Source organism: Nomia melanderi, chromosome 4 (assembly GCF_051020985.1).
Source record: "Nomia melanderi isolate GNS246 chromosome 4, iyNomMela1, whole genome shotgun sequence".
Classification (NCBI taxonomy): Eukaryota; Metazoa; Arthropoda; class Insecta; order Hymenoptera; family Halictidae; genus Nomia; species Nomia melanderi.
The window spans coordinates 2,449,232-2,475,725 of NC_135002.1; the positions used below are offsets into that span (position 1 = coordinate 2,449,232).

Genomic DNA, 26,494 nt, shown 5'->3' on the forward strand with positions numbered 1-26,494 from the left:
CGTTTTTATTGAGTCTAATTAGAAAACCTCGGTCGATAACTTGTAAATGAAGTTTGTCAGCGAATGAGATTGGTAATAGCATGAGGCGTACTTTCAACAATGGCACGGAGCTCCTGTTGCTCAACATCTCGAGCAGATGTTCGACGGTTTTTATCATGCGTGTGACCACTTGAAGACCGAGTAAATGATTCGCGCAGTTGAGAAAATCGGCGAGGGCGTGCGAGGGTACGTCGTGAAGGTAGCGCGGTTGGGAAATCAGCCGCACGATGTCGCCGTAGTAGGTGCCAGTGATGGCGAGCGCGCCTTTTTTCGTATCCGCTTCCACCAAGTCCAGGAACCTAGATTAGATCGTACGGTGTTCGAGTTAGTTCGACTAGTAACCTATGTATAATGATATAAGTTGACCTCACAATATGACCGCACAATTCAGTTTTCTGAAAATTAGCCGGTACACAATGTGTTAACGTTCTGTCGCGTGCTGCTTCCACTGATTGACCGTTAAATCATTCGCGAGTGCAGAACGTCTCAGAAATGAAGACGTCTAATTTTCCGTTTTTGCGTACGAGTATTAGAATCGAGTGCTAAACGAATCAATAAATTAACCCCTTGCCATACAGTGATAAGTGAGACTCGTGATAAAGATTTTTAGATTGAACAAAAATCAGTGTCATTCGTTGCAACGGATAAAAAAAACTATTTTGCTATTAAATTTCATTGAACACGTTGACTGCCGCGAAAAACAGCGTTTTATGTATCACTTATCCTTTCTACAGCAAAGATAAAAATTATTAATTCTGATATGACAATTTTTATATTACCATATCATCTAGTTATTTACCTTACGGAAAATTTGTATTCGAAATGAATTATCTCTCAAGTAATTATTTTCTTGTAATTTGAAAGCTCCGGTCATCAGTGACCGTGGCAGTCAAAGTGTTGAACAATTTTCCTACGTTCCTTCGAAATCATCAATAGTAAAATGGGGTTAAATAAAATTAAATAAAATTAAAAGAATACAGAAAATAGAAATAAGAATACAGAAATATACAACGAAGTGCTGCCAAAGTATTCAAGCCACAGAGGACGATTTTGAAAGTCTACCTGTTGAAATCGAGGTACTCCAGTTCCCGATAACGGTTGAAATTGCATATCCACTCCGGCATCAGGCAATGACCTCTAGCGACGATGTTCCTGAGCAGCTTATGCGGTAAGTAGAATCTCCTCATTATCGTGCAACGATTCCTCAAATACTTCGGATACAGATTCGTTCTACCAGCTAATTTGTACGGCGGGATCGGCACCAATTGCTCGTTGCACGGTTCCTGGCATTCCACGGCGATCACGCGTTTCACCGCCTGCTCGTGCATCGACCGTTGGTAACGCGTCTTCGTTTCGTTCAGTTGATCCTCGAAGATGCTCGCGTATTTCAACCGTAACCGATCCGTCACCAAGTTTCGAATGTTGTCCTCCCATTCCTGAAATATCGAGCAATTATCCAGTCGAATTTCGATTGTGTTCAACTGTACATAAAATTTCGAATTGCCTACTGGAGCTAGGCTGTTCGCGGGCAATCTATCCGCGAACTCCTTCATCTTCGCAAAGTAGCAACCTTCAGGTTGCTCCAGCAAGCATTCGTGATCGGTTCGACACTCTCTCGGATGTCTTTCGTGGTAGATTTTGGACTTCCTGATTTCCGATGCTATCGCGTCGTGCATTTTCTCTCTGTCAATCTTAAAAATGAATATAAATGAATATAAATGAATATAAGTGAATGTAAATGAATAACATTCACCGATGAAAATACCTTTTCCAGTCTAAACGTGTGTTCAGGTAATTTCCTCGCCTTCGCGAAGGATTCTGAGTCCTCGTTTTCCATTTTCAATCTTTTCAAGCGAATCTATTACGTCTCGGACGATAGTTTCATCGAGCAAAGAAATCGAAAGATCGAATTGAACATTGCCGGCATTGACGTTTGACCGGTAACAAAAAATCCTAGTGCCTTGTTCCATGTGTCACGATTATTTTATTTAATTTTTTATTGCATTTGCAGGTATTCGGTTCTAGGACGGCGATGATAAAGTTGATGAATGCATTCAATTGATAATAATTAATACTCCAGGTTGTTTTGTAATCTATCAGTAACTGCAACTAATTTTTATAGTATTCCTAGCGAAAATTAGAAATGCAACACTTCTTCATCAAAATTTGGATGCGCGGAGAATCTAATAATTTTAGGGTAGTTTCTTTAAAATTCATTTTAAATATTTAATATTATAACTGGTGCAATATTGGAGCTTACAGAGTTCAAAGGGTTAATATAATGAAACTAATTAATTGATTCAACCCTCTTTACTTACCGTTCACGGTAAGGGATGGCGTTGGAAATAAACAAAGAAATCATGGGTTCATCGTGAAGGAAGTCCAATTTACTAATAAAGAACAGCACGACCTAAGATTATAGGTACACTACGGATTCCACGCGTTTCTAACGCAACAGTATAAAATTCAGCAAAATAGAAAAATCAAAGTATGGTTCAATGATGTTTTTATTTTATACGGAGCCTGGCAGGACCCTTCGTTTGATTCAGTTTTCTGTCAACTGGTCTGTAGAAATTTATATTTGCGTAAACATTCATAGTCTAATTAATTGTTGAGGAACAGAAGAAAAACGGAAAAAAAATTTGATAGAAGCGAACGAGTCGTAGAAATACAATGGAAGTATAAAGCGTAGCGACATTATATAATTATAATAGTAATAATAATAATAGTAGTAGTAGTAGTAGTAGTAATAATGATAATAATAATAATAATTTCAAATCGTTAGAAATCGTACGCTCGCCGTGTTCAGTCCGATCAGTTCTCGACGATGGTGCTTCCCGTAATCGTGCGTTAGTTGACTAGAACTTCGAATATCATGTCTTTACGGCTTCTACTATTCAACGTTCTCGTCGATTCTGATGCGATTAGCGATAAGAGAAAATCCTGAGATTAATCTGATGCCTGACATCCCGATGTGTATGTTTCAGTTACGTTTCAATGATGTACATAATATATACATATATATATATATATATATATATAATTTTTTTTTTCTGTATATATATATATATATATATATATGTACATATTTTTTGTTGGCTATACAATACGTGACGTAACATTATCAACAGACTGCGGACATCATGCATTTACAGCAACACTCAATTGCTCGACAAATTTATCTTTGGACAAATTTCATGTTCGACAAAATTCTTAGAGTGTTTCAAACGAATGTCGAGCCCTCGATGGATGAAAAATTGTATGTCCATGACTTGATGACTGGTAAAGGCAAGAACAAGAATTTTGAATCGGTTACGTATAACTATCAGCAAATTAGAATCGAAGGAATGAAAATTGATTAGACCATATCCATAAATTTCTAATCCTCAGTCATCAAGTTGTGGACACGTGCATGAATATTCGCAGTCTGGATATCACTTGGATACATTGAAGACGTTTGTCCACGGTACGCTTCCATGACGAACAAGCGTAACAGCCTTTTTCCATTGGACAAAGATCGCTGAACGATCGTGTCTCGTTCACAGAAATTTCGCCGCTTTAGTTTCTCATTTAGTGCATCATCTCGCTGTTCCGGTTCGTTTCGTTTCTTTTTTGTTTTTTACAAAGTGTCATACTACCCTAATCTATAACCGAGATGTACAATCGCTTCATTCCTCGACGCGTAAGTAATTCTATGTACAAAGATGCAACTGAATACCGCGCGCTTTCCCATGCATCCTCCCCCACCCTCCCCCCATAATCCACGCTCCCTCTCACTCGTTTACACACACACTCTCTCTCGCCCCTTTCTCTCTCACGGATCTGCAACGAAACGAGAAATATAATTCTGTTTACAATAGATATATCGGCAAAGCGATGCTATATACAAAGTGTTTATCGATGCGTGATAACGAGCGTGTCATCGAATAACGTTTACAGTACAAACAATTGTTAACAATAACGAAGGCTTCAGTTATTTACGTACTATAGTAGAATATACATGTATTTTTTTTATATTATATTTATATATATTTATATATGTATATATATACATACGGACACATATAACACACATCATACATATATATGTGTGTATATATATACAGGTACATACATGTGTACACACAAGGTGAAGAGAAAAATTGCGCAACTGCAAAAATTACAAAAGAAATGTATGTACACATATATATGTATATACCTATATATATATGTTATATACATATGTATGCATGTATGTGTATGTATATGTGTATATATGTATACGATGCACGAGTAACAAGTTAGGACGAGGAAGATTACGAATAATTCGCGTTACTGCCATGCATATTTACGACGACGGGATTTACCTTAGGTTCATTAACATTCTCCGTGAGGCATTTCTGGTCAACTTAGAATAAGTTGTAAACACTCGATGCTAGTTAGCAGCGTCTCAGACGCAATTGCAATTTGTAGAAAGTATTTGGAACAGTGAACGTTGCGAAGCTAACAGAATCAAAAGAATACGTATTTCCCTAACGTGTCGCTTAATGTGACGAGTTTTCGTTTCGTGAAAACATTTACAGCCCTCTTGTCGTGCACACGCGTACGAAACAGCGGAGGGTCTCTCTCTCTCTCTCGTGAAAAATATGCAGACTATCTTTCTCATTCGAACAGGTAACTGACGTTCTTTGCCAAATAAAATGGAATATTCGTGTAGAGGTATAAATGCATTTCGACGCCATGGCTCGAGTGTTCGGAACACAACGAGAAACAAACAGTTTTGAAAGATAATACATAGCGATATGCGCGAGCACACTCTTTTTTAAATCACGTTCCACAAAGCGATAACTATAAATGAAATTAAACGTTTCGGCTACAATGAGAAAGCAATCAGAACAATTCAATGCGAACGAAAACTCTGTACAAAAGACAAAATATATAGATTCACATTCTACATAAGTCTTCGCTTAAACGTATCACAATTAAGTATGCAATTAGTATAATTCTCTGTGTAAGTTTGTCATCGCGTGTGAACGAAATTAAAATGAATCTCTGAATATTTATAATATTTATATGTATATGTATACTCATACGTGTATATATGCTTTTGTAAATCCTCTTTCTTAAAACGATACAAAGAATTACACTATATAAAAATAACGTTTCCCCCGTTTTTTTTTTCCTTTTTAAAGATAAAATCACATTTCACTGTTCTGCGGTAAACACCTTCGTAAGATAACAAACTGAATCTCTTTGTTTTTCTATGTGTCTGGAGGCGTTCTCGACCGGTTCTCTCCGGTGTCGGTTCATAACGGCAAAAGATCGATCAGATTTGCGCGCGGTTGCGTCAATGATTCCGGGAAAAATTCCGTCAGTTTGTCGTACAGCTCGGTTCTCAGCGTGTGAATGTCGCGGCTGTTCTGGGCGTACATCGGTTCATGGAGGAAACTTCCTAGCATGCTGCCCGAGCTGTTCGAATTCGTGGCTTCCTCTAACAACGAGTTCTGCTCTTTGAATAGAATAGACGTTAACAATTGAAACTGCAACGAAGAAATTGCGTGAGGTTCAACATGTAAAATCGAAGGAACGTACTATCACCTGACAGTCGCAGATAAAAATGATACTACCTCTTTCGTCTGTTCGGCGTCGTTGTGATCAATGATCTCGAACACTTGAACCTGCAAATATTTAAGCGCCTCCACGCTGTTGCTCAGGGCCAGTTCTTTGAACTTGTGCTTCCTGATCAACAGCTTGCATCTCTTCAGGATCTCGTCTTGAGAGGGTCGGCACAACTTCAGCTGCCAGAAATCGTCGAGTCGTAGATTTCGAATGCAAGATCTTCCTGGATTTCCTCCGAATAAGAAGTGTACCTGAGAAACAATCGCAACAATGAATTGGCAAAAAGAGGATGACGATTTTAAGATGTTTATATACAACACCTTTTTAACGTGGTCGTAAACCAACTGATGCGCGAATCGCGGGCAGGGAACGTAATCTTGCATTTTGTTCCAGTACTTCTCTCCTACGTTCTCGTGTCTATAAATACATGACCATTTGTTGTTTTCGATATTGTAAACCCAGAAGGAATTCTGCACGTTGTCGTCTCGTTTATCCTTGTCCTTGCTCAACCCCTAGAGAAAAGAACAGAGGAAACAGAAGAATTGGAGATCTGATTGCAATATCTGTATCGTTGTTCTTATTAATCAGAAATATTTCAAACGAACCGACAGCACGTAGATCTCTCCTAATTCAGAATCGATCGTTGCCCTCTGCGTGAAACCAGCTGCAGGCACGTGATTCGAATCGCTTGAACTGGAATCGTTGAAGTTTATATGCTCTATGTGGTTCGTGTCGATCTCGTAGGTGACGAAATCGCTGAGATACTCTTTACCCCTTTGACCCGCAAAAATATATAGTTTTCTTGAACCCTGCGATAAACGAATAACATTAAAATTCGATGTGTCGCGCTTAATGAGTGTCGTTTGAAAAAACTTTTCAACAGATATACCGGATGGAAGAGCATAGAATGGCCGGCTCTGGATCTGATGGTCGGCACGTTCGGAGGGCACGGCCTCGCAATGTCGCAGGCCAGTTTCGTCCATGTACCGGTAGGCACATGATAGGAATACAGTCCAGAGAAAATTGGTTCAGGCAGGTTCGGTATTATACGGTATTCATATTCGTCGGAACTGTAGATTAGACGGCCTTGCTTAATATTGTAATTGCCTAAGAATGTAGAATCGAGTGACACTTACATGTTTGGCGAAACAACGACGCGACCACCGAAAATATAAATGGTTCGCTTTTCGACATCCATGGACATTTGATGATCGAAAATTAATTCTGGTCCACCCACGGATTCTGTGTCTTCCGATATTTGGGTCCATTTATTCGACTCGATATCGTACACGAAAAAGTCGCTCTTCAAGTTCTCTAGCTTTCTGTACTGCGTGTCTAAATATCTTCCAAGGATGAAAAGTTGTCGTCGTTTAGGGTCTAGACACATTTTATGACAGGATCTCGCGCTCGGGCCGCCCTACAGTCATCAATTTCAATCCTCGGTCTAATTAGAACCGTTCATTTTCTCTTACTTACCACAGCTTCTGCGTCTTTGCATATGATAGTCCACTTGTTGGTAGCTATGTTGTACGCCCACAGGTCAGAAAGATCTTTATTTCCATCCCATCCTCCGAATAGATACACCAGCTCCGCGGTGGGATCAAGTACCATTTGATGGCCACCTCTCATTCCAGGTTTAGGATCATCGGTCGACAATTTCGACCAAATTGCTCTATAGGTTTGAGCATGTATATAATCGTTTAATAGACCCACTGTAACGTAAATTGTACTACTCCCTAAGGTTGCAGAAACTTATTTTGTAAGTTGGATATGAGAAAATCAATGAAAACTCACTCATCACAATGTTACTTATAAAATGTTCAGCTTGCAAATAATCTCCCTTCGTCACCAATAGATCGTACAACGCGGTCAACCTAGGATCTTCCAACGAAACCCCTGTAACTCTTTGTAATGTTTGTACAATTTCTGGTTGCTCCAATCTTCTGAAGTGTTTCATACAGAGTCTTATCACCTCTTTCTGACGATACTGAAACGAACGACCATCTGTTTTTTTTCATAGGTAGAGAAGCAACATCACTTTACAGAGAATACGTTGTTATATTTACCATATTGAAGCATTCAATGTTGGGTTTCACTATTTTAGGGTCGTCGATACCGCTCAGTTTTACATACCAAATAGAGAAGTTAAAGCTGGGACCCCAAGATTGTAACGGTAGAATCTTTATGTATCTAACTGGAAAATAATTATCCTTGTTTCCTAATATATGCTTTAAATCGAATGTTTCTGGCATAGAATCATTTTTCAGTCCGCTAAAACGAAACAAAAGCAGTTATTATTTACTACAGCCTCAAGTTACAACTTACAGACTCACCTTTCTAATAGTTCCATCATATTTTCCGGTTCTAAACCGCCGTACACTTTGAACTTTTTTATGTTACATACGTGTGTTTTTTCATATTTACCGAAGGTAATTGTTTTCACAATTGAAGGGCGTTGTAACTTTAATATGAGAAACTAGAAAAAAAAACGGACACATTCAAACGATTTACGTATCATCGCAATAATATTAGATGATAAATTCAAACGACAAATTAGATAACGGTTCAGTTTCTTAAATGCTGTAAGAGCGAATTACGTTAATTTTAAACGATGTTTACCTGTGGGTGATTGTCAATATCGGACGACCAGCGCGATGTCTGATCCGACGGTTTATCCACGAGAATATTTCTAAGAGGAAAACGGAAGAATGTTAATCTAAAGATCGTCGAACAGCTCGATACAATAAAAACACTTGTTCACTTGATAATTTTACATGTAGAACGTGTTCGCTTTAAATCACAACCCCTTACTTTAGGTTAGAGATACGTTCGCGACGAATAAACGTTTCCTAGCCTACAATCGCGACGATATACTCGTCGGTGGACTATTCGGATATCGAGAGACGCCTTACCCTGGCACGTAAGATGAGAAAAAGCTGGAGTACTTGTAGATTTTGAACTCCAAAACTTTCTGGGAATCGCTATTTTCGTTGGACGCCATGTTACACAAATGACATAAGCTTTAACCACTGGACGTGTGTGCGATTTTCACAGACACAATTATATCGGCAAAACGAGCGCCATGAGAAGAAAACATGACCCGGTGAACGGCAGTCGGTTACGTGTATAACTAACAATACACACCTGAAAACTGATCGTCTTTACCGGAGGAACTTTACTCGGTTCACTGACATGTCATATTATTCTTATCCGTTTTATGATCGCCGCTTTTGAATAAAATATGAAACGCTGATGTAACGTTCAAATCATGTATTTGTCCATAGATGTGTATAACACTTGAGGATCTCGTTTTTTTTTTATTTACACGCTAGATTAACGATTTCATAAATACATATACCCTATTTTCTTATGTAGACTCGAAGTACAGATATAGGCGTCGCGCGACATTCGTGACGAATACAAAACATAAAAATATACACAATTTACAGTCGTAGACCAAGGACAGAGAAGTTACAACAAAAAAATATATACGTATGTATATATACATATATTTCTATATATTCATATATATATACATATATATACGCTCGTAATTCTGTCTGTCTGTATGTGTGTCTATGTGTGTGTGTGTCTGTATATGTATTTGTCCGTTCAACTTAAGATTAAAGCAAAACACAACAAATCCACGTGACTTTGTCAGGAACGTAACCCGACGATATTTCCTAAGAAAAAAAAGAAAAAAAAAACTGTTATTCTTTGAAGTTTGTAATTACGAACCGTTTTATATTTCGTAGCGTGACGACCGACGATTTACCATAATGATTAATACATCCGTCCGACGTGTTACGACTGGAATTATTGAGCAGTTAAAATGCTTATAAAAATTAGAAAAGCGTGTTTCCTGAGATATTTTATCTTTAGTGTCTACGTAAATAAATTTATTCGCTGATTCCCAGAGAAAGTACCGCACTCTCGGTAATTACATTTTGGAAATGGTTAACAACTTTTCTGTCGTGTACGGACCTGCCTGACGCAAGCTAGACCCAATGACAGATTTGTTAGCACGTAACAAAATTGCGCACCGTCATCGTTCCGTGTTTTGTTCTAATTTTAAATCGAACGAACCGTACGTAAGCTTGTGTGTAGCACAAGATCGTATATATATATAACGAACCAACGTATTCATACAAATGTTACGTTCGTTCTCTGTACCGGTAGTGTGTGGTCTTCCGAGACGCTACCCAATTAATTGGCCCCTCCTGACAATATTAAACGTATTATTGCCTTATCCGATGGAAATTCCTTAAAAATGTTCCCCGCCCCCGCCCCGCCTCCCTCCCCGTTAAGAATGCTATCGTTGACCTACCGGTTGGGCGCGAAAGAGCGGTTCCAATAGAAACGCGGTACACACGGAGCGGTAATATACCTTAGTTAATAAAATATTACAACATCTGCATCTCGCTCTCGCGCTTGATCGTCTCATTACACGTACAATTCTTTTTCTTCTTATATACACAATCAGGTATCACCGATTCAACTAAGAAACAAAAAAGAAAAAAAAAAAGAAAAAAAAACAGATTCGCCCAGATAGAATCCAAGGAGCACGGAACTTAACTTAGTTCGAAGCCCGCGCCGGCTTGTATAGCGTACAAAAGTTTCTCGCGCAAAGTCTTCTCGTCCGGAAACTCCGGGAGTTTCAGCAGATTCATACAGGTACTGGAAGTTGGCAAGTGATCTACACTACCAGCTTGTTGAATGCAAAACGGCGGATCGAGCTCCTGGAACATAAATGGTACTCTGTTTAAGAAATGAAATGAAATGAAATGAAATGAGAAGAGAAGGAAATGACTAATTGAGGAATTCTTTAACCAATTGTTTCTGTTTCTTTTTGTCTTTTTCGAGGAAAACAATTCCTCTTTAATGAAATGAAATGAAATGAGAAGAGATGGAAACGACTAACTGAGGAATTCTTTATCCAACTGTTTCTCTGTTTCTCTTTCTCTTTGTCGAGGAAAACAATTCCTCTTTAGTTAGTATTATTTAGCAAATAGGTGTACTTAAATGAAATGAAACGAGAAGAGAAGGAAACGACTAATCGAGGAATTCTTTATCCAACTGTTTCTCTGTTTCTCTTTCTCTTTGTCGAGGAAAACAATTCCTCCTTAGTTAGTATTATTCAGCAAATAGGTGTACTTTGAATCCAAGGAGAGGTGGTCGACTGCAACTGGTAACGAACTTCAGCAGCTGCCTCTTCTGCTGGTCGTTAAACTCGTTGACGACCTTCCAGAAAGCGGTGATGGTGGGATGGTCAGGGGCATAGCCTCCCGTGTAATTGGTGTGCAGCTTCAAGTCGTTCACGTCGACGGGGATCTGCGCGCCGGATATCAGAACCTGCAGCTCCTTGTTGCTGAACATTTGCAGCCAATCCATTGGGATCACGTTGCCGATGCCCTGCTTGAACGCGTAGCACTGCGCTCGGATCTGTTTGTTCAGCTTATAGTCGGCCATCAGATGGATGTACTCGATGCGATTGTGATTGGTGACCGGTATATTGGCGCCGCTCGGTTTCAGCTCGTCGACGCGCCGCTCGCCCAGCTCGTCCGACAGTATCGTGAAGTCGAGGCCGAGGTCCGAGACGTCGCCCTTGTAACTCTTCAGATACAACAGGTTCCTGTACATGATCGGGTCCAGGGAGGCCAGGTGGTGCACGTCGACGTCCGACTGGCGGCCGACGATCTTCAACAGGAAGAACTCCGCGAACGGCAGCTCGACCAGCAGGTTCTCGTACAAGGCTTTCCCGAGGATCCGACCGATGAAGTAATAATGCTTCGGGAAATCGTCGATCAACGACTGCACCGTGGGGTTCGGGTACAGCATGTTGTCCTTGGTGAGCTTGAAGAAGCCCCGGTTAGGGTCGAAGCAGGTCTTCAACAGTTCCGACAGAAACTCCCTGAACACACCGCCGCCGTCTACTCCGGCCTCCTCCAATCCGGCGGTGTTAACGAGCTGAACGCGCATCTTCAGTCGCAGCTCCGGCTCCTTCTCCGGCGATAACTTTTGGAACGCGTCCTCGTACAAGTAGTTTCTTCTCACCGATATCATGATCGACGGGCCCTGCATGAAGTGCGTCATTTCACTCTGCTGTTCGGACTTGTCCCGGTAGATCAACGATTGAAACACCATCACTCGGTCGTTGAACGGCACGACGAACGGTATCTCGCGGAGGAACGTCAACGTTCGGACCTCTTTCGAGGACAACGGCGGACCCTCCTCCAGTTCTTTCCGCGTGAACACACGTAACCCCTGGAACGGAACGTAGCCCCGCAGGCGGCGTCTGTGGAACGTGAAGTCCTGGGGCTTGTCGATGGGTATCGACAGCATCGCGTTCGAGGCGATCCAGTGTCCCTCCGGGCAGAACTGCTGCCTGAGATCGCGCGCGTGCAACTGGCGCAGCAAGCCGACGGTTACTTTGAACAGGTGCGTCCACATTTGCGTGTCTTGCTGGTTCTGGATCGGACAGGACGGACCGAGGACCGCGTCCTTGTAGTCGTCCCGCACGGTGAGCCGACTGTCGGGGAACGCAAGTTCAACCAAACCCAAGCAGACGCCTTTCAGGTGACTCGACAGCATTACCAGTTCTGAGATCGTGAACGGCATCGCCTGTTGCCCGTTGGAGTCCAACGTTTGCTCTGTGTTCTCGACGAAGAACTCCGTGTCGTGCAACGTGGCGATGAGCAGGCTAAACAGCGAACAAAACACGGCTAGGAGTGGAACGATTTTTCTCGTGTCCTCGCTAGAGAGACCTAGCCCGCGCGATATGATCTGTAAGAGCGGTGTCGCTCCACCGAACAACGACACTTGGTAAACTGACAACAGAGCGTTCCATAAGTTTTTCAGGAATACCGGCTTGAAGGCGAGCATGTACAATAATTTATACTTATGTATGGCTAGTTTGTTGCTGATCAGCAAGTGATGGCAGAGTTGGCACAACGATTGCAACACGATTGGGTCTTTGGTTCGGTCCACCGCTAACAGTATCTCCTGAACGCGGTGTTGCTCATTCAGCATCGCTAAACACTGGTGTAGACTGTCAGCTTGTTCGTCGTCGATCATACTGGCGTTCGACTCTGTGTCCGAATCGTCCGCTTGCTCTAGGTTCTCGTCGGCGTTCAATGGAACTATCGTCGAACTCATCGCGGCGAGGACTTGTAGGTAATTGATCAGAACGTCCTTTGATTTGTATGTCGCTGGAACGGAGAAACGTTTCTTTAACGGATGATCTTTGCCCCGTACGCTTTTAACGGACTGTCCAACATCTTTTGTACACTTACATAAACGATTCGATTCTAAAGATAATATAGAATAAAATAAACTCATTGTATACTCTATCTTGACTCTATTGATACAGTCAATCATTTGATCGTATGGGAATTCTTTGTACTCGGATAACGATGGAATTATGAACATTCGAATCGGATCAGTCATTCTTGGGGACAATACGCTTCTGCAAAGTTCCCTTAAGACGAGCACAGAAAAATCGTCTTTCTGATCTAGAAAGGAAATTAAGTCTAATGGTCGCTTTAGCATATCCACTAGACACTTCGAGAGCGGAGTCGCCGGGACAGAACTTGGCTCCAACATTGGTGGAACTTTCTCGTCTATTAGTTTCCTTAATTGATCGAAGTATTTGTGTTTTATCAAATATACAAAGATGGTTTCTAAATAGTTGTAACCGTGTTCTCCTAAGATCTTTTCTGTATCTTCACGACTAGTAAATACTTCTAAAGCCCTTAACGGTATAGCCAATGAACCACCTCCATTCATCAAGGCTTCTGAAATATGTTTCATACACATACGAAGCATCCATCTGTAAGGAATTACGTTAGTACATAGTATTAACGATGTTCTCACATTTTGGCTTACCTTACTCTCCACATCCATTCGGGACAATTCACGCATTTCTGTTTAATTTCTTGTTCGTGTTTCAAAAAATGTTGAAATGTCCACACCAACCTGCTAGTATCCAAAGTATAATCGTAAAAGAATAATAATTTCCTAAAATATAGTGTCAAGTCGTCCAAATTTAAATTTCTAAGACCAGTTATTTGCTGCTGTTCGTCGAATTCCTTTCTCACAATTATCTTTGTGCGTTTTCTAACGATAAATCCACAGATAACTGCCTGAAGTTTTAAAACTGCATTGTGTCTTCTACGTTGCTGTGCTCGTTTTAAACGTTCTAACTTAGCATGCTGCAATAGCAATGATTTCTCTGACCGGTCGTCTCTCCTGCTTGCACCGGCTAAATTTTGTTGGGGTTTGCGTCTGTAATCACCATCGAAACTATACATGATGTTTCGATATTTTTTGAACATCATAACCTTCCCAACTCAATTCTAAAATGAACAATAAAAGCAAGAAATTAACCTGTTGTCTTCGTAGATTAAATACACAGAAAAACGTTAAATATTTTTAATTACTCACCATAGAGGAAGACGTATAGTACGACTTACAATTGAGAAATCATAAGTCCTACTAATATGAATTCAACAGAAATATTTCACAAAAGAATATCATTTCTTAAACGCTACGAGCCATCGTGGGCATATTGCTACTTATCTCCGCATGGTTAAGAGTATTTCATCAGATCTGAAAACTAATGGCAATACCGATTTCACTCAAAATTTCAATTCACTTCTACGTAAGAGTCAAATTTTTTTCTGATTGACAAGGTTAACAGCTACGAAAACTATTGTTGTCGTTGGTTTTCGTTCCGGTATAATTTTACGCTGATGATCGAATTCCAAACATATTCTCCGTGGTTCGTTTATCTCGATGGTATGTCAGCAAAAAACAATTAATTCTTAACACTAGATCGCATGCATACGACCAGTCATCAAATGCTCGCCATACTTTCTTTCAGATCGTATTAAGGGGGATATACACATAATGCGCGTGCGTGTATATTTGTGTAAATGCATTCATCGATGGTGAACGAATTAAGATGCAATTTTTACAATACACATTTCTACATTATCATATTTGAAAAACATTACACGTGAACCAACAAAACTTTCAAGATTAAAATTTCATTGACACACACGAGGAGCAAGCATAGGCTCCAAGGACGAGATTTCTTCAAATATTACGTTTTTAATGGCCTTTGATTGATAGAATTTTAGATTGTAATACTGGAAAAAAAGTATAACCAGTGCATCGAGACTTGAACACCTCAAAAAAGTTACCAACATGTGTACTCGACACGGTGCTGGATTGATCGTTAATATTTACGAAATTATTGTACATTAATTCCTAAAAAGGGGTACGATTATATTTCGCTTGGTGTATATTGGAACAATTTTTTTTAAAGATTCATGGGAAAGTCATCATATGGGGAACTGTACCTGTAAGCCTTTACGAAACGCGTACGATACGAGAAATCCAGAAAAAGGAAAAAAATATTTAAGAACATACTTGTTCGTTCGAGTTTATATTTCATATAAGGCGCCACGATGAATTAGTCGAGTCAATAGGTTTTTCATTGGTACGCATCTAGTTTGAAATCGCAGATTTCAATTCGGGATTGGCTGTAATTAACGTTTGTGGTCAGTGGTTGTGATCGTGATGTTTTCGTTACGATTAGTTCGGTGGTTTCGTTCGCAAATGATATTAATAATGTTCGTTATGCGTTTGTGTGTTAATGGTTTCAATTAGGAAATCATTGATCGAGTTTCGCACTGAAATACGATATAAATGAAAAAATGGGAGGTACGCAGCTGATACTGAAACGCGTTTTTTCATTTATTCTGTGAAATTGAATAAAGAATGGCCGGGAAGATGGCGGCGGCAGAGTTAAAACATGACAATGTTTCGTGCTACGAAACTGTGAAAAGAAATGTATCAACAGCAATCTCGCACAGAGAAATAGAATGTTATCGATTCCGATTATTAGATTTAATTTACTATATGACCTCTGTCAGTTTTTTTTTCGTCGATATAGCAACAGGTGACCAAAGAATGAAAATATATTACGTATTTTCTCTATTGCATTTAGAAATTCTGTTTCATTTGATAGAACGTAAAAGTAACTTAAGAGAAATTAATCGTAACTAAACGAAAGTAGTTCTTTTTAATGTTGAAATAAAACAATAATATTATTCTAGTTTCGTGTGTGTATTGTTTACATACAAAACATACATCCATACGTACATACATATATATACATATATACGTATATAACATGATTATGATTGAGTAATATGTAAAACTTGGAATTTTTTAAGATTTTTCTGACTTTTATATACGCTTGATGTATTATATAATAAACATAAGCTTTAATTAAATGTGTTTTTACATAAAACAAAGTCTCGCTTAATTGATGCCTTTTAATCTTGATGCAAATTTTAAATGCAAATTATGAGAGAAATTAAAGTTGATATGTTTAATCTTCGTGAATGTAATGCATTTAATAAGAGCATCCGTAAAATACGTATAAATTACAATTTAATTTTTGTTGTAGACAGTATTGTTTTCATGGAATATTTTTTACAAGGCCAATTTATTTGGGGATGCTTTGCTATGAGTTTTACAATTTTACCCGCTGCTGTTATTCAGATGTTTAGTTTGAGATGGTATCACAGTGATGGTTCTATCAAAACTGTACATTGGCTATTACATTTTTTCTTTTTAGGAGTATTGCAAAGGTATTTTAAAACAACTTTCTTTGAATTAATTTATAATTATTAGTTATGTTTTCTCTCAGGGAAGGTACTTTTATTTTTAGGTATTTAATATTACTTTATGCCACAATTTATTCATTGAGGAGCAAACGATTTGTAAAGGATAAAAACTGGGTATATAGACAAGAAAGTGATATATGCATGTTACACCTGTTCGAATCATTTATGGGGGCTGCTCCGCAATTAATATTGCAATTATACGTTATGGCAGTATTACGTCATACACCGCTTTGGACAAGTAAGGACAATTCAAATAATTACACAATACGTGAATTAAAAAGTTACACACTCTGTGTTTGAGATCATCGATGCATGGGTTGGGGTTAAGTGTAATTATTTATCACATTAGAATTTGTATCACTAGTAACAAATGTTGTAAACTGTTGTCACAGAGGTAAATAAGAAAATAGCTTAAAATCACTTTCATAAACCTTATTAATATCATCGAGCAATGACCGAGGAACATTCTGCATGTATTCTTTAACTATAGCAGTAGTTGTAACTCCTCGTGGATTTATGTTTCTTAAATCATTTCTATCATATAAATAATCGCTTATACCTAGTTCTTGTATTAGAAACTGTTGATCTCTGTCGAAGGTATCAAATTTCAAAATGTAATTGTACGTAATTAAACAAGGTTCGCATGTATCAACATATGGTGCCCAATGTTCATCAAAATATTTTTCTTCTACTATAAAGCGGAGAAATTCTGTAAATGTGGGCTCTATTTTAGTTTCATTTGGTTGTCTATATTTGTGATACTTGTGTGTAATATGACGTCCAAATCTTTTATAATAGTAATCTCTTCCTTGTATGTGTTCTAATTTATCTCTATACGCAGATACAAGACGTTCGAACGGATGTCGAACAATCAAAAATTTTAGTGTTTTATTCAGTTTCTGCAACAAAGTATGTCTTACTTTTTATATCTTCCAATATGTATTTCTACTCTGTTTTTGTCATACTATTACATACTTGATATGCTTTTTTCATGTCTCTGTCACGTGGGAATGCTTTTCTAACAATTGTGTTAATTTGTAAAATATCTCTGCGAATCAGTTCCATAGCTGTTTCTGTTAATACTCCTCCAAGTGTAGCAAAATGCTTCATCCATATGGAACTGGCAACTTTGTATATAGGACACCACGATATTCCATGTACCCTGCAAAATACAGATTTAAATTAATTTAACTTTTTAGAAGCAGATTATGTTATACTTACGTATCGATGACCATGTTAGACAGTACATTGTCCAAGTTTGATTCTGGTCTTACTATAGTTTTGCAATATGTTTCTAACTTATTTTTTCTATCGTCAAATTCGATTTTTATGGCTTCCATTTCCTTTGTGGTTAAAATACTTGAACTAGATTTATTTCTGACTGGATCATAATGTTTGTAATATTCATTGTAAATATAATTTGCAGATTTTATATGTTTAGTCGTGTGTAAACACGAGTTGTGTAGCAAATTTAATAATAATATTAACAACATGAATACTATGGCAAATATTGTAATTAATTTCACTATCGTAAGTTGTCTCTGTAAAAAAAATTACAGATTCTTATCTAAAAACATTGAACCATTCGATTAACCTGGAGGCTACTTACATTTAATCCTAAAAACATGTTACTAAAGATATGTAAACATTTCACTTTTAACAAGTGTGGACGTATATGTGTTTGGCCTTCGAGTTCTGTCATTTTCACTATCGGCATTTGATATTCTTTTTGCTTGTACAGAAAATTTTCTAGAAAAAAAAAAACGATCTCTCTTGTCATGGAGGTAGTGCGACTCGAAGATTTTAAAAGAATACTATAGTTTGGAGGCTGCATACTTTCACTTCCTTTGACCCGCCCCCATAGATAACAGAGACAGGAACAAAGATAATATGGACAGTTTCTATCTTCCCATGGAGGACTCTACACCTCCGGTTTAGAACCATATGGCATGGCTACTGAGTAGATATTCTATCGGGCAAGCACATGGTACAGTAACTTTAAAAATAATATTTTCTTTCTCGAGTAGTGTGGGTGTTTCGAAGGGCTAAAAATAGAATAACTTTTTACTGCCACCGCTACAGACCAAAAAAACTGTTTGACTAAGTACAGATACATTATACTTCTGAATTCTATGAAAATCTAAGAAGCGTTTATAGTACCTGGCCACACAGAAGAGCATACACTACGATTAATGTACCCTTAAAATAAACAATTGAACAGGTCTGTCAGCCGTGGTGTCGTTTTGTTCACTGAGCTGGGCTATAGGTACATATATAAAAGCAATGCACAAAATAAATCCCGACCACGAGGCGACATGGGTGGCGTTGGCTCTTCAGGGATTCTGGCGTGCCGGAATGCTAATATCCAGAATCATCGTTCTGGTGTTAACGGCGCTCTGCTTAAGAGAATGGTTTTTACTGTTTCTCGGTGAGTGTACCGGCTTAAGCCGGCGCAAAAACAACCTCTGGAAATAGACTTATGCGTTTCGCACGGTGTGCATCATCCTCTTCTAACTGTTACAGGACTCCATTGGCTATTTATGACCGTATGGGTGATCTTACAGAACACGGACTTCTGCCCGACCATATGGGAGGAGCGTATTTATAATTGTATCATAGGATTAATTTATTGCTTCGATTTCTTCAATCTACGGGTTGGCAAGTCCCGTTACAGGATGCTTATCTTCTATCTGATCGTCACGATAGAGAATACAGTGTTCCTGGTGGTTTACGTGTTCTGTTTCAAAGACACGATCAAAACGAAGGAGATAGCGACGGTGGCGAGCGTCGTGGCCGGCGGTATGATGATCGGCCTCTCGAATATGCTGCTGTACTACGGCAAGTATCATCCGTCGAAGATCATCGGCGGCGCGTCGAAAGGCGGCGGCGAGAAACAGGCGGAGACGGTAACCAAGACGGTGGGCACGCCTAGATCGTTCAAACAGTATTACTCGAACTCCCCATGTTCCGTCGGTCGTTCCCAGGAGGCCGTGTCCGAGGAGGTGACCACGGACAAGCAGTCGCTACTGACGAACATCGTGCAGAGCTCGGACTGCGCGGAGACCGGTATCATCAACCAGAGCTGCAAAGTCGCGAGCGAATCGAAGACTGCCGCCATGCGCGTCGTTTCCGAATGCGAGTCGGCGCATAACGAGATTCTCCCGAAGGACGAGGGCAGCGGCGGGACGTCGGGCACGTTACCGAAACCCTCCTCGTTCCACCCCCCGGACGCCGCCGTCGCCGCTCGGGAGTTCAAGATGCAGAACGATTGCAACGACGCCGCCGAGAAGGACATTCACCGTCAGAAGCGCAGGGGCATCTGTTTGCCGACCAGCCACGGCCTCGACATAGACGAGGAGGTCACCGCGAAGGACGAGCCGTCGAGTCTGTCGGGCTCGTCGCGTAAGAGGCGAGGGATCTGCTTCTCGAACCAGCTGATCCTCGAGATGGAGAACGACGTGAACGAGAAGGTCGACAAGAAGCTGTCGGACATGAACGGCGCTCGCCAGGATCCGGAGGGTCGTTCCGTCGGCGAGGCGCGCAAGGACGCGCACGACGACAAGGACGACCTCGGCGACGACCACGACAACGGCGTCTCGATGAGGGACAGGCTGAAGACGCCGCCGATCTTCGACGACGCCCGCGAGAAGATCTCGGAGACCGAGAAGCTGACGAAGGACCTGCAGCAGAGGGACGAGACGATGAGCTGCGTCACCTCCATACACGACTACGAGAACGTCTGCCCGCTGGGGGTCGCCAGACCGCCGTGGTGCATCCGCAGCTGGAAGGGGTACACCGACATAGAGACCTACATCCACGACGACAGCGTGGTACGGGACAGACGGAGGGACACGTTGACCAGCACCACCACGGGCACCACGTACAGCTCCGAGTTCTCCGACATCACCTGCGTCAGCTCGATACTCAGAGGCATCCTGAAGCAGGACGACTACCTGGACACGCTCGCGTACGACCTGATCGACCCCCGCGAATTAAGGGCGGCTCGCAACGAGGACTCCTCGTCCGGGAAGAGGTCCGCCGAGGTGGAGGAGCAGAACGCCACTGTGTACATCGCGAAGCCGGTCGTGATAGACGAGAAGGGCGGCATGTTCGCGCTGGACACTATCCTAGAGGAGCACGACGAGGATAAGTTCGACCACTCCAGGCCCACTCGCGATTCGGTGAGCACCCTGGTGAGCACGATAGACCAGATAAGACGGTACACGGCGGAGAACTCGCCGAGGCACGTGTACCACACGACCGGCTCGCAGTGGGAGGACTTCGACCCGAAGAACCTGATAAAGAAGGCGCAGCTGACCAGAGCGTTGTTCAAGAACGACCTGAAGGACCCGGCCACCTGCAACCGGAACTACCTGAACCGACTAGACGAGCCGGACTCGATCGTGCGGGGCAGGTGCGAGATAGACACCATCAGGGACCTGGTGAAGTACTGCGCGATCGAGTCGATCAAGAAGACTCCGTTAATAGACGCGATACTCTCCGACTCGCCGATCCTCGGCGGCAAGGCGAAGACGCAGAAGGCGCAGGACTCGAAGGAGAACGACCTGTACGTCGAGATGAGTCCTCTGGTGCCGGTCGCGCAGAACGTTCAAGTTGTACATAATTTCCCAGGGGCCTGCGAGACCGCGGAGACCTGCAAAGCCGGCAGCGTGGACGCGCTTTCGATGGGACCGGCGGAGTCGAACGTCGACGCGGAGAAAGCCGATCCCGACAAGCGCAAGAGACCGATGAACTACCCGAAGCGGAAGTTCTCGCTGCTGAGGGAGAAGTTCGAGACGAAGTCGCAGCTGGTCTACGTCGTCACGCCGAACAAAGCCATCAAGCTGGAGCAGTCGGCCTCGGAGCTGGACCCGCTGAAGAAGGCCGGATCGGTCGTCTCGAGGAAGGGCGTGGACCTGTTCGCGAGACACGACAAGGAGAACCTGGCCCCGGCAGCTCCGCTGAACGTCGGCCTCGCGAAACACGCGCCGAACGACCGGTCCAACGCGAACCGGGACAAGACCGACACGATCTGCCAGATCGAGAAGTCCTCGCACGATACCGATTTGAATCTGAAGGAGAGGAGGCACATATTCCTGGAGCAGGTCCTGTCCCCGCCGAAACTGCTGACCTGGAACAAGAGGAGGTCCCTCGTCGGCTCCGCCGTGAAGAAGTTTTAGGAAACTCGTTCCACGATTTCACGTCGCCGATACGAGTTTCCTTCGCGCACCCCCGCGAGAGTTCGGGGCACGAGCTTCCCGCCGCGGGTGATACTTTAGCTTTAGTTTCGTACGATCGTTGTCTTCCCGGGTCGAGCCGCCTCGTCTCGAGGACGAAGCAGTTGCGTCCGTGTACTGTATCCATTTTTATTAAGTATGTAAATCAATTACATCGTTGCCAAGTACGATATTACATTATACAATATTAAAGATCTGTAATAATTATACATATGAAAATTATTTTTATATACAACAATGTTATGTATAATAAAAGACTTTTTTACACCATAATGTATGTATATGTAGTTATGTGTTTTGTATATTTATATATATATCTCTCTATCTACAGGGTGAATCGTTGAAAATTAAAACCTAAAGTATTGCTGTTATCGAAACAGAATGATTTTGAAGAATAGAGCTATTTAAAGGGGCAAACAATGTATAAAAGAATGGTTTCAAATTAATAATTTCATATATTTTCCTTACAAATCTGTTATATCGCTAAGGACAGCGGAGATATTTTAGGTTTTAATCTCACGTGATTCACTCTGCGTACGTATATAATTTTTTTCATTTTTAAATGGCACTGGAAAACTGCATGTTGTCGCCGTATAGAGAAAGACTACAATGTGTGTTGGAAAGAATGCGGTAAACATCGAGATTCAAACAATCGTCTAGAAACTGCGCTTGTTACAGTAATAATAATAATAATAATAATAATAATAATAATAATAACGGGACGAACAAGAAGAATGATAATAATAAAAACAATTCTACTTTTTAGTGCGAAGTAGCATACAGGTTCGTACGCTTACCTAAGTGACTAATTTATATATATATGTATGTTAACATAACTTTTACCAGTGCAATCTTCACTATACTACATAACATACAATTAATTACTTTTATCGTTTACTTAGTACTTATTTCTCGTTTGTACGCACGAGTTCAATTACACTTTCCATTGAAATAATTTCGATACGACGTTCAACGAAATCAATAAAGAATAAATAAAAACTAAATAATAATAATAATGATAATAAACTATACTGTCAGTCTTTTAAGTATAAAAGTTGATTGCACGTTAGACGTTCCTTGTCGTGTTCGTCTGATATGTAATACAATGATTGGCAGTCAAACAAGTTTCGTATAAATAACCAGGTACGCGTCATTAACGTACAACGCCCTCGTGAACACAACATTATTGCACAAACAAGTTGCGAATACCCTTACGTCTCTCGTTCCTTAAAACTAACAGCGAATCGTCTACACATAGAAAATGTGGAAAATCGTTGGCATTTGAAACGTATTCATAAATGCATTCTAAATTGCATAGAATCATTGCGGTATACAAATTCGGATTTTTTAACGTTCAAATTAGAGTGCTCTGCCCGGCGCTCGCGTTCCCGTCGTATTTCTTTATCCATTTGATGTGACAGATCAACGGCAGGCTCCGCAAATTGTTGCATATCCGTGTTCCAAGGGAAATTTTCCGTAACTCTTGAGCAACTTGATGCAGAGATTTCCCTTTAGTCTCTGGAATGAACAGGAAAACGTAAAATATGGTGATCAAACACATGAAGCTATAGAACAGATACGATCCGGCCAGTGTTAGTGATTCTGAAAAAAAAGAAAATTATTAAATACATAGTAAACAAAAAAATAGAGTATCCAAATGATTTACGCATAATATTAATAATAATGAAAACTTACTAATCATAGAAACAACAGATTCTGTGGCAATAATGTGTGTTACCCATATGACAATGGAAAGAAGACTAATGCACTTTCCTCGTATCGCGGCTGGGAAGACTTCAGTAAGATTCAGCAACGGTACCGGACCAAGTCCTAAAGCGTACGCAGCCTCGTACACGAGTAACGTTATTACTGCCAAAATCCGTAAACCACCGGTAAGACCTTCCGAGACAATAATGTTCTGAGTCTGCAATCAAAATATTATGTGTTCAAGGTTTAAGTTATATGAAAGCGGAGAAGGAACTTGATTCTTTCTCTGTTTGGGAATATGTACCTCGCAAGAGGATTTCACTTGAGTCCATGTCTCTGGACTGGGAGCGACTATGGCCAACGGTGTTGGTAACAATGGAAATGGCGGTGGAGATCCGGCTGGTATAGAGTTCTGAACTTTAATCTCCTCGTTGCGGTAGTTCTTGCAATGAGGAGTTATTATGCCTAAGTTGTCGTCGCTTCTGTCTATGGTAGCCAATAGTGACAACAATGATATCGTTGTCATGCAGATTGTTGCGGATGTAATTAAAGCAGTCCGTCGTCCGCATCTTTCCACTATGATCAATGACAGTACCGTGCTGAACACCTTCACCACGCCGAGAGATATTAAAGCGGTTATTTCAGCAACATCTGCAATGGAATTCATATGGAATTTTTGGTCCGTGTATTTTTGATAACGGTTCAAACGAATAGAATACTACTTACTTGAACAAATTCCCAGTAACGCGAACAATCGAGGCGCGTAATATAGAACTTGACGTTTACCAGTACCCTGTTGCAGTATCAGTAAGAACACCATGATCGTGAAGGTTTCGAGAATCATGTGCCAAGCATTTTTCGATGGTGTCTTCGAGACGTTCGTTATGCGTTTATAGAGCAAGAACGGCGGAGACCGTTGAAGAAATATGATGGTAATGATACAAGCAGCCAAGGAAGGAACGGCTGTTATACCAATGGAGAACCGCCATTGATAATCTATGTTTTTTACAGCAGCGGCAATAACGGATACCAAGAATCCGGTAGCCGTGCCTAACTGATACAGCATTACGTTGTACCCGCGTTTATTCGAATCAGACACTTCTGCCATGTAAATGCAATGCGCCACAGCTGAAACGGATCCGGAATAGCCGCATATTATTCGCGCTACGAGGAGCAGAATATAATGATTCGCCAAGGCTGACAATGTTGCTCCAAACGTTAAGAACACTAGTGTTAGTATCATTGTCCAACGACGGCCGAACGAATCAACTAAAAAGCCTGTAATACAAGAGGATAATATTTGTATTTGAATTGTTTTACAGCAGCCGACACAAAAAATGCAAATGCAATGAAGATGTGAAATTGTGTGGAGTTTGGAGGTACCTACCACCGGTTAAACCACCAAGAAGAGCTCCGATAAACCAAATACTAATAACAAAGTCTTTTTCAAAACAGTTCAAGTTGAATTCATGTTTAATTAGAGGAGCTATAGGTTTTGCTACTCCCATGTCACACCCAAAAGCAATCCCTGCTAAAACTGCCACCATGGAAACGAAAACATTCTGATTTCCTGATGTCAACGGCGTTAGGTTGTCATTTTGCTTTGGAATTGGCTTCCTCAAGTTTTTTGGAGGTATACATTGGTATTCCTCGCTTGGAACTTTATTTATAGATGTTTCTGTGGTCTTGTTCGCACTGTTTAACAATATCGCTGTGTCTTCCTCGTCTGACATTGTCTCTTAATGCGATAGCACATACAATAGATTCACATTAAATCATCTATTCTGAAGTCCTGTAAATTATATTTAAAAACTGACACATTTCATGATTCTTTTAAATTTGATTTCTGGTATGCAGTTGAAACGAATGTCTAAATAGAGATGCTGTCAATTCTGATATTGTGCGCTGAAACTTATCGTACAATCACATTTCGGTTGCAACTTAAGCATCAAGTCTTGAGGAAGGTAACAATAATATTGACAAGAGACTGTAGTATTTTCTTTTTACTTACGTGATTGACTCGTACCATAGGAAAATAAGTTCCAATATGACACTCGCTACTCGTACAACACAAAACTACGATGATGACGATCGTTGTTGCTGTTCTTTTTATTCATTTGACAATTTGTAATTTTAGACTCGAAACGTCCGTAAATTGACACTTCTCATCAGCGTTTAGATTGGCAGCGCCATCTTACGCAACTTCACAAGTAAAAGAGCGTAAGTTACACAAACTTAAGTTATATACAAACTGCATACAATGTACTTTTCTGTCTACCGTTCTGAAATACCGACACCGTCAGAAGTACCCCGATGCATTGGCGGACAAAAATAATGATCCGATGTTCATCAAATTAAAATTAAAATGAATAAAATAAACGAAAGCCGTATAACTAATTAATTAAAATAAAAAGGAAATAAATAATTTCCTTGCTCGATCAAATACGAAAATTATCACAATTCTATACTTTCATCTCCCATTACCTCAAATTAAATAAAAGGCAATAGCACAGAAATTTTATTACCTATTAAATTCAGTTCGTATTAAACTCCAATGAAAGTTAAATAAACTATAATGGAGACTATTAATTTCACTGAACATTAAATTCAATTTCTCGTACATTAAAGTTTCAAAGGTTAAATAAAAGATGAATGAATACATTCTTCTCGATGATTACTTATTGATGTACTTAGATGTCATTACATAGTACGAAGAAGCATACATCTACTAATGAGTGAACCAGTATCAATGGAAATATCAATGTAACAAATTAAAATTGTTAAACAATGCATCATCGATTCGTCTAAAATCCATTGTTTGAATTTTTCAAAAAGTCCAAATAAAATGGTAACGTTGATAGTGACCGAATGCGAGGAGCATTCTGAAACTGATGATACAAGAAACCGGCGTTTCGAACGGTTTCGTTAGCGGCCCGGTAGATGCCGTTGACGGTGCCTTTTCGCATGACACCGCCCTTGTAGAACGCATCGCGGGCCGCACGACCAATACACTGGCAGAGTCAGTTGTGTATCGGGTTCGAGTTGTTCGGGTTGTTCGTCGTCGGTCTCTATCCTTTTCGCGGTTACGGGTTGCCACACTCGGACATCACCGTGCGGCGGTAGTCCATCAATGAATAATCGCGCCGTTTGTCGCATACTGAGAACCACTGACGTTCCGTATAATTCATGCCAAGGCGGAGACAAGCGCTCCGTAGG

General features: G+C 40.6%; 5 protein-coding genes across 11 annotated transcripts; 1 reads left to right on the plus strand and 4 right to left on the minus strand.

Moving 5' to 3' along the window:
* Nucleotides 1–2,528: 2,528 nt before the first annotated feature.
* On the minus strand, nucleotides 2,529–8,743 carry muskelin (muskelin 1). 2 transcript variants are annotated; one of them, XM_031979946.2, is made up of 12 exons: nucleotides 8,550–8,743; nucleotides 8,257–8,326; nucleotides 7,971–8,113; nucleotides 7,704–7,908; nucleotides 7,432–7,624; nucleotides 7,114–7,349; nucleotides 6,774–7,054; nucleotides 6,527–6,707; nucleotides 6,243–6,446; nucleotides 5,958–6,149; nucleotides 5,646–5,888; nucleotides 2,529–5,558 (listed from the first exon to the last, which is right to left on the minus strand). In XM_031979946.2, the coding sequence occupies exons 1-12, from the start codon at nucleotides 8,636–8,638 to the stop codon at nucleotides 5,325–5,327; spliced, it is 2,271 nt and encodes a 756-aa protein (XP_031835806.1). In that variant the 5' UTR covers nucleotides 8,639–8,743; the 3' UTR covers nucleotides 2,529–5,324. The 2 variants fall into 2 exon arrangements, with proteins under 2 accessions (XP_031835806.1, XP_031835808.1); XM_031979948.2 differs by having other exon boundaries at nucleotides 8,449–8,596.
* A 149-nt stretch (nucleotides 8,744–8,892) lies between these two features.
* Nucleotides 8,893–14,837, minus strand: LOC116428231 (ubiquitin-protein ligase E3C). 2 transcript variants are annotated; one of them, XM_031979613.2, is made up of 6 exons: nucleotides 14,080–14,837; nucleotides 13,522–13,991; nucleotides 12,930–13,465; nucleotides 12,536–12,845; nucleotides 10,792–12,337; nucleotides 8,893–10,376 (listed from the first exon to the last, which is right to left on the minus strand). In XM_031979613.2, exons 2-6 carry the CDS (start codon nucleotides 13,971–13,973, stop codon nucleotides 10,209–10,211), a joined length of 3,012 nt encoding a protein of 1,003 aa, XP_031835473.1. In that variant the 5' UTR covers nucleotides 13,974–13,991; nucleotides 14,080–14,837; the 3' UTR covers nucleotides 8,893–10,208. The 2 variants fall into 2 exon arrangements, with proteins under 2 accessions (XP_031835473.1, XP_031835472.1); XM_031979612.2 differs by having other exon boundaries at nucleotides 10,792–12,845.
* Nucleotides 14,838–15,046: 209 nt separating this feature from the next.
* On the plus strand, nucleotides 15,047–21,698 carry LOC116428236 (uncharacterized). Of its 4 annotated transcripts, none has more exons than XM_076367485.1 (5): nucleotides 15,047–15,601; nucleotides 16,115–16,298; nucleotides 16,379–16,572; nucleotides 18,556–18,762; nucleotides 18,858–21,698. In XM_076367485.1, the coding sequence occupies exons 1-5, from the start codon at nucleotides 15,421–15,423 to the stop codon at nucleotides 21,512–21,514; spliced, it is 3,423 nt and encodes a 1,140-aa protein (XP_076223600.1). In that variant the 5' UTR covers nucleotides 15,047–15,420; the 3' UTR covers nucleotides 21,515–21,698. The 4 variants fall into 4 exon arrangements, with proteins under 4 accessions (XP_076223600.1, XP_076223601.1, XP_076223602.1 ...); XM_076367486.1 differs by having other exon boundaries at nucleotides 15,465–15,601; nucleotides 16,119–16,298; XM_076367487.1 differs by lacking the exon at nucleotides 15,047–15,601 and adding an exon at nucleotides 15,695–16,051 and having other exon boundaries at nucleotides 16,119–16,298.
* LOC116428235 (carbohydrate sulfotransferase 11) lies at nucleotides 16,314–18,637 on the minus strand. Of its 2 annotated transcripts, XM_076367495.1 has the most exons (6): nucleotides 18,495–18,637; nucleotides 18,171–18,379; nucleotides 17,944–18,083; nucleotides 17,556–17,875; nucleotides 17,310–17,496; nucleotides 16,314–17,233 (listed from the first exon to the last, which is right to left on the minus strand). In XM_076367495.1, exons 3-6 carry the CDS (start codon nucleotides 18,049–18,051, stop codon nucleotides 16,721–16,723), a joined length of 1,128 nt encoding a protein of 375 aa, XP_076223610.1. In that variant the 5' UTR covers nucleotides 18,052–18,083; nucleotides 18,171–18,379; nucleotides 18,495–18,637; the 3' UTR covers nucleotides 16,314–16,720. The 2 variants fall into 2 exon arrangements, with proteins under 2 accessions (XP_076223610.1, XP_031835476.2); XM_031979616.2 differs by lacking the exons at nucleotides 18,171–18,379; nucleotides 18,495–18,637 and having other exon boundaries at nucleotides 17,944–18,168.
* Nucleotides 21,699–22,379: 681 nt separating the features above from the next.
* LOC116428234 (solute carrier family 2, facilitated glucose transporter member 10) lies at nucleotides 22,380–26,259 on the minus strand. The gene is made up of 6 exons (XM_031979615.2): nucleotides 25,290–26,259; nucleotides 24,666–25,070; nucleotides 24,005–24,556; nucleotides 23,583–23,929; nucleotides 23,267–23,495; nucleotides 22,380–23,173 (listed from the first exon to the last, which is right to left on the minus strand). Exons 2-6 carry the CDS (start codon nucleotides 25,009–25,011, stop codon nucleotides 22,926–22,928), a joined length of 1,722 nt encoding a protein of 573 aa, XP_031835475.2. The 5' UTR covers nucleotides 25,012–25,070; nucleotides 25,290–26,259; the 3' UTR covers nucleotides 22,380–22,925.
* Nucleotides 26,260–26,494: the final 235 nt, after the last annotated feature.